The sequence below is a fragment of the Arachis ipaensis genome, chromosome B8 (assembly GCF_059453495.1).
Source record: "Arachis ipaensis isolate K30076 ecotype BB chromosome B8, ASM5945349v1, whole genome shotgun sequence".
In the NCBI taxonomy this organism is placed as follows: domain Eukaryota; kingdom Viridiplantae; phylum Streptophyta; class Magnoliopsida; order Fabales; family Fabaceae; genus Arachis; species Arachis ipaensis.
In genome coordinates this window covers 123,045,361-123,057,707 of record NC_142443.1, presented here as the reverse complement: position 1 = coordinate 123,057,707, position 12,347 = coordinate 123,045,361, and the positions used below count along the sequence as shown (strand labels likewise).

General features: G+C 35.4%; 1 protein-coding gene across 1 annotated transcript; it reads right to left on the bottom strand.

The window, feature by feature from the left end:
* Positions 1–6,151: 6,151 nt before the first annotated feature.
* Positions 6,152–9,024, bottom strand: LOC110262460 (putative disease resistance protein RGA1). Its single transcript, XM_088496103.1, has one exon. It carries the CDS (start codon positions 8,933–8,935, stop codon positions 6,353–6,355), a length of 2,583 nt encoding a protein of 860 aa, XP_088352229.1. The 5' UTR covers positions 8,936–9,024; the 3' UTR covers positions 6,152–6,352.
* Positions 9,025–12,347: the final 3,323 nt, after the last annotated feature.

The window sequence follows — 12,347 nt, the reverse complement described above, 5'->3', positions numbered from 1 at the left end:
GGATTTGAAATTGGAGGTGGAAGGGTTAGGGTTCAATGGTTGTTTGCTTCTTCCTCAACGTGCTTCAGATCATTTGGGGAAGATGAGGCTGAATTATGTGTTATATATATATATATATGTTATGATTTGGGTCCGGTTTGGACCCAATCCAATCAGTTCGGCCTGTTGATCCAATTTTGGGCCAAATTCTTTAAAATCAGTGTTAAAATTTGTATTTTAAATATTTTTACTTCTCTAAACTATAAAATTTAATTTTTTAATGTCTTTTAATAATATTTAATTTATTAACTAATTATTCATCAGTTTTGCGGGATTTACAGTAACTTCCAGGTGACCCGACTTCTGTGTCGATACGTTTTTGCATGTTGTGCAGACCAATGTTTAAATTGCAGTGTTTATGTGCATGAATGTCTTCAAGATGGACGAAATTCAAAGAGTTCACCGAACTGAGTTTGTACTAGTTGGAGATCTGAGCACATGGCCAGCTGACACTGGTCCACAGTTGATCCCTAATCCGGCACCTAGGCGAGGTGGTAAGGGTTGACAGAAATCAACTCGATACTTGAGCGAAATGGATGCTTGCCAGATGCATGGTCTGCGACGATGTAACTTTTTTAGAGGTGAGGGACATAGCCACAGTTGATGTCCTTATCGTGCCGGGTCGAGCTCAGGTTGGGGAGGACCTGTTACATAGTTGGTTATGTTAGGGTCTTCTAATTATCAATATGTTCATAGAGTTTACATGATTAATTTAGATGTTGTCTTTCTATTCAATGTTTTGTTGTAGATGTCATTACTTTGTTATTGTCTAACTTGTTGACATTAGTTTTTGGTCCTTCCATTTTTGTCTAGGTTTTACAGTACATGTAGTTTTGCAGTGACTTATACTGTAACATAAAAAACCACAGCTTGCATTTCAAGTCACTAGACAAACGATTAATTATGGAAAATTAAATAACGTTATACATATGATAGTTGGTACAAAAGAGTTCATAGTACATAAAAGGTTTACATCACATCGCACACACAAGAGCTGCTTAAGAGTATACTACACTATAAAATCACTTGAGGTTCATTTTTTCTTTCTTTTTTCAAGCCAACTTGGTCTACCGACTACAAACTTCTTTTTCTTCTTAAGCATTTTCATGAAGGGCGATGGACTGAGTTTATCTGGAGGTGCTATATTAGTCTGAAGTAAATATGCCGTCTCATGTCCACTATTGCATTGGCGGTTGCCACCTGCACTACCACGTGGGGAGTCATCATCGCCACCATCACCGCTGTCACCCATGCTTGCGTCCTCAGATCCCTCGTCATCCTCTTCGTCGGAGTCGCTACATACTTTTTTTTCCACCCATTTGCCATGCTTGTTCATGCAGGCGTGTATCAAGCTTCTCATGCATGTACCTGAAGCCACCATTTGGGCAACTATCCTTGGAATCTGTAGATGCTTGTGCAGTAGACTAGCCAATATCTAAAGGAACACGACCAGACCGAGTATCTAGTGACATACGACCAGGAACTAGTTGACTAAGAACGAAATGTGCATGTAATTTCTCGTTATTCTGTGGTTCCTGTTGCTAGATACCAAAATGGAAACCAAAACTCGTCTCATCCCAATTCCATTAACCAAGATATTGACAAACTTCCAATATTTCCTTCTTGTTGTTACCATTGTTTTTGTTGCGAATGAGGTGGTGCTAGTCGTCCTTGTGGTGGTTAATATGATGGAGGAGGTCGGTACTATGGTGGATAGTAGGGTGACAGTGGTGAATAGTATGGTGTATGGTGTGGTGGTGGAGGTGGATACTGCATATAATAGTCCGCTGGTGGAGGTGGATGTTGTGGTTCAGGCAATGGTGGGTAGTACGGTGGATACTGTGGTGGTGGTAGGGCCAGATAGTATGGCTGTAATGGTGGTCATTGTCGGGGTAGGGGTGGTTATTGATGTGGCGGGTGTGGTTGTTGTGCATCAAATGGATCGACCCAAATTTTGTCACATACAGTCAGATGATCACCAAACTCTCTTGTATACCAACCGATGTATTCAACACTAGGCACATAAGGATCTACCTGAAAGTCATCAATGGTGTAATGGCATCGGTGCACCTCCCACGTTGCGACCCAGTCACTATGATATAGTCTCCAGTTGGTATTTTGCTCACCACGCAACATGACATTGTGTGCCTCCTCCAAATTCTTTGGCGGGCCAGGTTCAGGCTGTGGATAATGAAATTGCCGGCAAACGTTATCAGCTGGGTGCCATTCTATGATCTTAAAGTTAATCAATGGGCCCATAACAGTTCATATCTCATGATGACATATACATCTTGCGACACCTCATGTTGGATGTGTACAAATGGTCGCCACAGAAACTGCATTAAAGTGTTTTGTCAGTCAAATTGAAGTTAGCAAATGCAAATATACTATTTTTTATTTTATCTCACGGTTTGTAATTATTACCCCTTTAGACTGGATATCGTCCAGCAGCTGCCAAACTTGTGCTACTTTCATTTCTCTATGGATCTAGCGTTTCCTCCAATTATTCCACCTGAAAATATTAACATATCTATTACTAACATGACAACAAGGACTTAACACAGTAGTATACAATTCACCATGTAATAATACTATTTTTCAAGTGAAAAAATAATTTTACCTTCGTGCCAACAGAAATACTCCACCTGCAAGAATGGGTGCGGGAATTGGAGCTAGCCAAGGAATTCGCTCCCATGCCCAGACATACAACAGCACTAGGGGACCTTCCATCTCCTTCGTATCATAACGCGAGGTCCGACACAAGGACTTATACAAATATGCCAAACATGCCGATCTCCAATTGTAAGAACTGATTTTTCTGCAAAATTCCTCAACAGGGGCAAGTACTTGCAGCTCATCATTGACGTCGACTTATCAGGAAACAAAGTGGTCCCAATCAAGCAGAATATGTGACAACGGACATAGTGTAACACAGACTTTGGAGTGTCCAACGCCTCTGTGTCACGGATTTGTCTGATCCATGACAGCTTGATCACACTAGACACATGATCGTTTTCACCTAGCGGTATCCGAAAGTTGGCCACGCATTTGTCGACCAGGTGGGCAAAACTACTATCCATTCTTCCACTTACAACACCGTCAGTCGAGAGGCCATAGATATGTGCCACATCCTCTAGACTGATTGTATATTCACCCACTGGAAGACGAAACGTATGTGTTTTCAGCCGCTATCTGTCTATTAATGCCGTTATTAAGGATTATTTACAGTTTACTCTTCTTATTTAAAAAACATGATAAAAATCTGTTTCTCGTAATGTTTTCGTCACCAATTAACTATATCAATATGAAGAAACTAATGTTCTAGGTCTTAAAATTCTCTGTGCCCGAATATGAATAAAGATAAAAATAAAAAAATAAACTAACATACAACAAAAATAACACAAACTCTACTCAAAATAAGTATATAAATTAATAAATAAATTAATAAATAAAATTTAGCTAACGTATCTATTTTCCATAACATAACATATAGTATATATATTAATATATATTTTAATATTATTGATATATATTAGCATAATGCTATATATATAAATAATATATTTATGCATGTTGGGCACGGCAATATATTTAGAATAAATATTTTAATATAAATTTATTCAGTAACATAAATATACAAAATACTTTAATGTAAATACATATTCGAAATTAAATTCCGTATAACAATCAATAAATAAAATCAACGTTATGTTTTTTTATAACATGACGTCATATATATTAACATACATATATTTTAATTCTAATGATAAATATTATTATAATACTATATTTATTACTAATATATTTATGTCTGTTGCATAATTTATTTACAATATATTTAGAATAAATATAACTTAAATATATTTTATTAACATGAATATTAAAAAAATACTTTAACGATTACTAGATTTATTACTAATATATTTATGTATGTTGCATAATTTATCTACAATATATTTAGAATAAATATATTAATATAAATATATTTTACTAACATGAACATAAAAAATACTTTAACGTTAATAATATACGATAATTTGAAATATGACTATTTTTTTTAGATAATTACATCTTTACCCAACTCCAAATAAAATTGGCATAGTTCCAAACAACAGCAACAAAAACAGGGCAATAATTACAAAGAAAACATAAAAACTAGCATTAAACAGCAAACAGGAAGTAAAAGAATATGATGATTTTAGCTCCTCTCAAGACCTTTAAAGTGAACCTGCTCAAATATACAACATCAAATCATGATCATACTCCTTCCAATTTTTACTCTGCAAACTTATTTGCCTTTTCCATAAATCAGAAAATCATGCATCAAAAATCAACTTCATATGTCTTCTAATTCCCCTTAAACTTGATATTTGCGCTCATAAGTACATCAAATACTCCTAAATTGTCGATCTTGACACCATCGATTTGTGCATTCGACAACTTCCTCCTTTAACTTCTTTAATACCAACACTCCATTATTAAAGACAATGTTATTTCTACATTTCCATGTGCACCATATTACAGAGAAAAATAACACCATTCATACTTCCTTCATATCTTTCCTTATTTTTCTATCCATCCACACCTCAAAGCGTTCTTTGGTGGTTCCTGGCCAAACCCAAATCACACTCCAATCCACCAAGATTGATCCCCACAACTTCCATATGTGATCACATGAAAAAAACAAATGATGTACCGTCTCCAACCTATCCTTACATAAGACACAACAGGATTCCGCTTCTAGAACAATCTTAAACTTACATAATCTATCTCTAGTATTCAATCTTTCCAAAATTACAAACCACATCAGCAACTCAACCCGTGGAGGCACAATATTCGTGAAATTATACATATTAGGTTCCACTCCTATCTCCTTATTCTTATAAACCACATCTAAAAAAGATTTAACAGAAAAATTACCTTGCTTATCATGCTTCCATTTCAAAGTTCCACCTCTTCTTGTCTAATTCCGATTTTTGACAAAATTACAAGAAGCTTTACAAGGTCTTGTTCCTCCCATTCCCATAAAGCTCTTCTCCATTGTAGGCTCCATCTCCAAATATAACCATCTCAAATGCCACACTCACTGATTGAGCACTCCTTGTTCAGCGTCATTCTGTAAAGACTCGGAAATACCTCTTTCAATCTACCTTCCTGTACCCAAAGGTCGTGCCAGAATTTGGTTTTAGTTCCGTTACCCACTTGCAATATACCCACAAGACTACTCTCACTCATACGTATGTTGCCAATGTCAGCCCATACACCCCCAATTCTCTTCAAATTTTGATTTTCAAAAGACACACCACCATCAAGGTTATTGCAAGAGCAAACTACTTTCTTCCAAAGCGGACATTCCTCCTTATTGAACCTCCACCACCACTTAAACAATAGAGCAGTATTCTTCAAAGATATGTCTTCAACCCCCAAACCTCCTTGATTTTTTGATTTTTGTACAACACTCCACTTTACCGTTGGCATACCCTTTCCACCATCTGCCTTACTCCAAAAAAATCTCGACTGTATCCATTTTTCTTTTTCTGTCTTGTCTTTATTTTATAATATCTAATCAATTTTTTGCTGGGTAGTGCGCTTATAAAATCCCTATCACCCTTAATTTCTTACTTTAAGTATTATTATATCAATTAACATACCCTTCCGAAATGAAAGATAAAGATTTGAAGTCCGTCAAGAAATCCAAATTCAGAAACATTGTCAATACTCGAGTAGGCAATACAACAATCAAGAAAAATGCGTAAATATAGATGTTTGAACTTTGAAAGAAAAGTATTGAAGTTTCAAAAAACAAACAGAAAATTTTCACAACAACAATGGCTTGCTCATAGAAGCGTGCAATATAATGGGAAAAAGATAAAGCATAGAAACACTTGTCAAATATGTTTGTGCTTGTGCTGCTATGCTATTGCGATCCACCTACTCACCTGGTAATCATCACGCCAAATAAAATGCTATCCAAGTTCTTGAGAAATTCCACAAATCTCAATTACATGTGCTAACTATTTACTCAAGAATGTTTCAGCTAGTTGGATAATGTCATGCATGCATGTCCTTCCTTGAGATTGTAACTTAATGTCTAATTTGTAAAGAATTTCAATAGAGGCAACATTAAATCAGACTTGTTGAATTACCATCTTGAATTACAAAAGAACATACAGAAACTTGAAAAATCACTGAAGACATATAGTTCAAAACAAAACAAGAACAATTGTGTACATTATGGAAACTGATGAAGAAACAAAAGGCACTTTGACTCCAATCCGGGTTGTTAAGACAATTCTTTTTCATCTTCCATTAGCTATTCCCATGTGTTCCTAATGTCAGTATGCTTGATGTGAGATATCATGGGCCAGCACTCTCCAACTTGTGGCTCGTATTTTCTATATAACTCATGGCAATTTATGATTCGCAAAACTTGCAGACTTGTTAGACGGTGGATATCACTGGAAAGAGACTTCAATTTCGGACACCGGGAGATATAAAGAAATTTCAAAGAACTCAGATTCCACAGCCATTCGGGCAGTACCTCCAGCTCGTAGCAACGTGAAATCATCAAACCTTGTAACGTGCTTGCATATTGTTGGAGAGAATGAGGCAATGTTACCATTTCAAAAAGAACAATGGTTTTTAACCTCAAGACAGCATTAGTATCCTCTGATCTATGAAGCCAATCTTCATTGCCAACACTGCTGATTCCCAAAGTTTCTAACTGAGGAAAATTCTGAGTATCAAGTGGCAAAGACTTTAGATTCGCACAGCCACGAACTTGCAAAGTTCGAAGTGTAGGCAATCTTGTCTCAACAAACAAGGACTTCAAATTATCACAATTTTCGACAGACAAATGTTCAAGACAATTCAACTTTGCAATGTCACTCTCTGGCAAAATAGATTGCTTTGTGGTTATCTCCAATCTTTGCAGGCTGATCAACTTTCTTATCTTTTTCGGTAAAGTTTCCAGATTTGAACACCTATCAAGAAGCAAAACTTGCAAATGTTGCAGCTTGCAAATAGAATTAGGGAGCCTCTTTATTCTTGTATTACCCTGAAGAGAAATATATCTTAAATGTTTCAACTTACCAATTGACTCAGGCAGAGTCTCACATGTAGAATCACTTAAATCCAAATATCGCAGGTATTTGCAGTTTAACACCCATGCATCCAAGAAAGCTTCACTGGCTCCCTGATTGTCAACTGGAAACAGAATGCTTCTCACACCTTGTAAGCTTGGCTTGATGGAATTGTAAGGCAAACCATTCTCAACAAAAGACAAATGCAGCACATTTTCTGATATATCTTGCGTGTTTGAATTGACCAATTGGCACACATCTTTTGCAACATATACTGCAAGATCATGCACTAAATCATGTATGTCAAATATATAAAAGGTGCCACAATAAAAAACATCATGAAGAAAAGATCTTGCCATTAAGTCTCTCAAATATTGATGTGCAACGTCTACTATTGTTTCATCTTTGCTTTCCAATGAAAGCAAACCTGCTGCCCCCCAAAGTGAAGCAACGCCAAAAGAAATGTAATAATGATTCTTTGGATAAAGGGAGAGCAAAGCAAAACATTGCCTCAAATGGGATGGCATTTCATCATAACTTAATTTTAATGCAGGTAAGATATCATCCTTTTTTTGTGGCAAATTCCAAATCTCCTTGTCTCTCAATGATTCCCACTCTTGTCTCTCGTGTTTGGAAAATAGTGAACTTCCCAACGTTCTCACCGCTAAAGGAACTCCTTTGCACTTGTCTACGATTTCTCTTCCAATCCTTATCAAATCTGGATATTTTCCCTCTTCTCCTTCTTTAAAAGCCCATCTAACGAACAAACGCAATGAATCCTCGGGAGAAAGACTTTTTAAATGGTGCGAGTAGGCAACGGTACCCATCATGGAAGCGATGGATGGGCTACGTGTTGTGACTATTACTTTGCTTCCTTGAGCACCCACTGAAATGAGATCTTGCAGCGCAACCCATTTAACACGATCTTCATTCCATACATCGTCCAAGACTAGGAAAAACTTTTGACCCTCAAGCATGTTTCTTAGACAATATTGCAATTGTTCAACCTCTAATTCTTTTAAATTTTGGTGGCCCGGAAGAGCACCAGTAGAAACAAAATTGCTAGCAGCATTGATGATCTTAATAATCAATTGCTTGAGATTAAAGTCTTCAGACACACACACCCACATTTTCAACGGAAAGGAGTCAGTTATCCTTTCATCATTGAAGACAAGCTTAGCAAGTGTGGTTTTTCCCAAACCTCCAATTCCCACAATGGGAATGACAGAGATATGTTTAGAGCCAGCATTGTTGTCAAGACTGGGTTCCATCAAGAGCTTTACAATCTTTTCTTTATCATGAGCACGTCCTATGACATCAGACTCAACAACATGGGAGTAAGTCATTTCCCTCCTATGCACAACTCGCCTATCAACATCAATTACTTGAAGCCCAAACTTATCCCTATCAGCCGCGACTCTGTCTAATCTCATCCTAATATCTTTGATCTGAAGAGCAAGCTTATAACGAAACACAAGTGGACTAGAACTCGAGAAGAAGCGGCCTACCTTGTCCTTGGGAGTGCCGTAGTCTCTGATGACTTGCTTGCGCAGTGTTTCACAGTCAACTTGATCAAGCACGTTCTCAGCATCATAGAAGATGAGTTTGATCTGCTTCAGCCACTCCCGCAGTTCGTGGTTCTGCTCCTGCTTCTGCTCAGCATCCAACAGCACAGCTTTCACATATGAGAGACTGCTTTTCATGTCTTGGAGGTCATCGTAGACACCAACCACCTGAGATGCTTCTTCGTATGCACGAGAAGCAAGCTTAGTTATGAGTGATTCAGCGATGCTGAAGATGAATGATTCTGCCATGATAGTTAATCTAAGAAAATATGAGAGAGTATGCAGAAGATGAACGCAGTCAGAGTCTTCAATCTCAGCAGCGAAGTCTATAAATTACAAATTTTAAAATCCAAAGTCTTCTTGGATCATTGGATGCTAATGCAGTTTTTTATTTCACTAAAGTTTAAAGAGTTAACCAATCACATATTAAGAGATTAATGTAATTGGCGGAAACACGCCATCATCACATGAAGCAAACTCAAGTGTCTTTAAAATATTCGTTAAACAAATTATTTAAAAATGTTAAATTAATATCACAATTCATAACATTATATATTTATATGTATTTTCAAAAGACTAAATTACAAATTGATATTCTTTTTTCATTATTATTTAATTATTCGTATGAATACTATGGGCACATTTTAACTAAAATGAAATCCTTTGTTTTAATACAAAGAGATAAATAATTATAGCATGACCCATTGAACTTTTCCTTTTTTATTGGATTATTAGATGTGAAATCTCCGAGCATGATTATGTGTTATACATTGCTATGCACATTTACAACATTTGGTGAACCAAGAAGGATATTACCCACTGATTTACGAGATTTGTTTTAGATAAATAAAATAAATATTTTAACTATGGAAATAGATAATTCGAAGAATTTTTATTGATTTTTGTAACATTACTTACCTAGTTTACAAAATAAATAAAATAAACATAGGCGTATTTTATTTACACTATAAACGAAATAAGACATACTCAGATCGTATTACATGTGCACACATATTATGTGAGGAAGAACGAACTTCACGTATCTCGTTTATACAATATATGAACAAACTAATTTTGTTTATTGTGTAAACGAAATATAGTAAGATAAAAATCAATCAGTTATAAAAAGATCTTCAAATGTTGGTATTCTCCACAAACATCTCAATCCTTCTTCTTTTTCGTTTTTCTTCGAAAAATTTAGTAAAAATGTCTAGTACTGACCATGAAGGGCCTGACACCTACGATCACCTCTACGTACTCCCATGTCGGACGCCGGTACCAAGTCTAGAAGTCACGCAAGCACTCACCCACTGGCTCTCCGTATGTGCGTAACCCGAGGTGATAGCAACATCCTGCAAGGTGATAGTGCACTCATCCCGTGGTAGGTAGAAAGTGTGGATCTCCGGACGCCAGTGCTCAACGAATGCAGTGATTAGGGAATTGTCAAACACGAAGTTTCTGAGCTGTACCGTATCGCCAAACCCAGCTTCTCTCAGGCAAGGAACAATGATGTTCGACGGTGCAAGAATGTGACTCACCCACCTAGATAGTAGCAGGCCAGGCTTCTGTTTAAAAATAAAACTTTTTAAAAATTTGGATTTCAACTTAAGTTCTCTAACATTATAAACATTTTAAAATTAACAATAAGTAATTTTTATATTATTAGACATAATAATGTCAATATATAACAATTATAAATACGAAAAAAAATTAAAAAATTCTACCTGCATATTGCAAAAAATACTTTTTTTACTAAGTATTTTGTCTTCGAATAAACTTAATCATAATATTAACATAAGTAATTAATTGTCTGAATATTCAAAATGACAATAATATTAACATATTAAAAGAAAAATAACACTAATAATATAACACATATATTGATATAAATAATTCTGACAAAATAATAAGTTATATATTGAGAATAGTTTAGATGTGCAATAATATATTTTTTTGGTAAAATTAAATTTCATATCATTTTAATTCAAATCACACTTTTTTCACTAATAACTACATTTTTATTATCATAAAAATAAGTACATAAATTTTCTTTTTCCACCTCTTCCTCACTCTTACTTTCACAATCTCACTTTAGATAAGTGTAACTACATTTTTCTCTTCGTGTAAATACAACGAGAAGGAAGACCTGAATTTATAAATGCGGAGGAGGTGGAGACATCTACTTCCATACATGCTTACGTGTATCTTCTTCTGTCTTTTTCACTGGTCACAAGAAACGAATTATGCATGCTGATTAGAACTTGCAGCATGTTTGACGGTGTTCGAAACATCACAAAAGTTTGCATCTTATATAAGTTCTCACTACAAGCCAAAGAGTAAGGTTGAGAGAATGAAGAGACAAATGGCCAAAATGATGCGTAGAAACAAAAAAACAGCCGTCTTTGAACATCAGCAACAACATATCAAGAATTTTGGAGGAGGAGGAGATCTGCTTTGCAGGTGAACGTGGAAGATCAAGCTCATCATAATAATAATTATGATGCTCCTCCTGGTTTTGATGTTCGTTTTAGTGTTGGCAAGATTAAGATAGAGCCTTTTCTATAGATGTTATATATTATGTTATGTATGTTCTTCATTTCCTATTTGCTATTTGAATTCACAAGTTCATTAGTGTTTAGTTATGGGTTTTAATTGTCATGGTTATGGAGTTATATATATGTATTATTAATTATGTTATATTTTGTTGAATTGTGTGGTTTTAGTGATATTATGTATGTATTTGGACATTGGTCTTTTATATGAATTATTATGTTTAACTGAATCGTGGATTCGAGTTATGTTTATATGAATGATTAGAATGATAATGACGATATTGATTTTGTTCTTCTGTAACTCTTTAATGGCAAAAATATTGATGGCAGTTTACAGGTTAATAAATAGTAATAAATCTTTTAAGAAGATCGAGAATTTAATGAGATAATAGCAATAAATTAGAGTGAAAATGTTATTCAATGTTTATTTCTTTTAATTATTTCCATTCAAATTCAATATTGGAGGAATGAAAAATGTGATATATATAATTATTTTTTTAAATGGTGCCTTTCAGTCACTCTTATCAAGACCCTGAGCCCAATCACCCCATTCCTACCCTTTGTTCAGACTTGACCTACTTAGCTACGTAGAGACTACTCGCTACTCGTCGCCTGTAAACTCTGTAAAATTAGTGAATAATTAGTCAATAAATTAATTTTTAACAAAAAATATTAGAAATATGAATTTTATAGTTTAATGAGATAGAGCTAATTAAAATAAGAATTTTGACACTAATTTTAAAGAATTTGGCCCAAGATTAGATCAAACAGACCAAACCGATCAAATCGAGCCCAAAACCCAAGTATATAAGCCACACTTCAGCCTTTTCTTCCCCAAAGGATGAGAATCATGCTGAAGGGGGCTGAAAAGGTGAAGAACACACAAAACACTCACTTAGATATTCAATCCAACGTAACTTTTGATCCGGAGCTGCGATCGCTGCACCGTTTGCGGCCACGCGTCTGCAGTGTTGAGTTCTACAAAGTCCAATAGATAAGAAAACCACATTCCCAGTTTCAATTTCTTCTTCTCAAATCCAAAAATGTTATGGTCTTGGTTGTTATGATTTGTGGTTAATTTGATGTTTTAGGGCCAAATTGACTTGAGA

Excerpts from the sequence above, each read along its gene's own strand:
- LOC110262460 (XM_088496103.1), bottom strand. The coding sequence starts at position 8,935 with ATGGCAGAATCATTCATCTTCAGCATCGCTGAATCACTCATAACTAAG.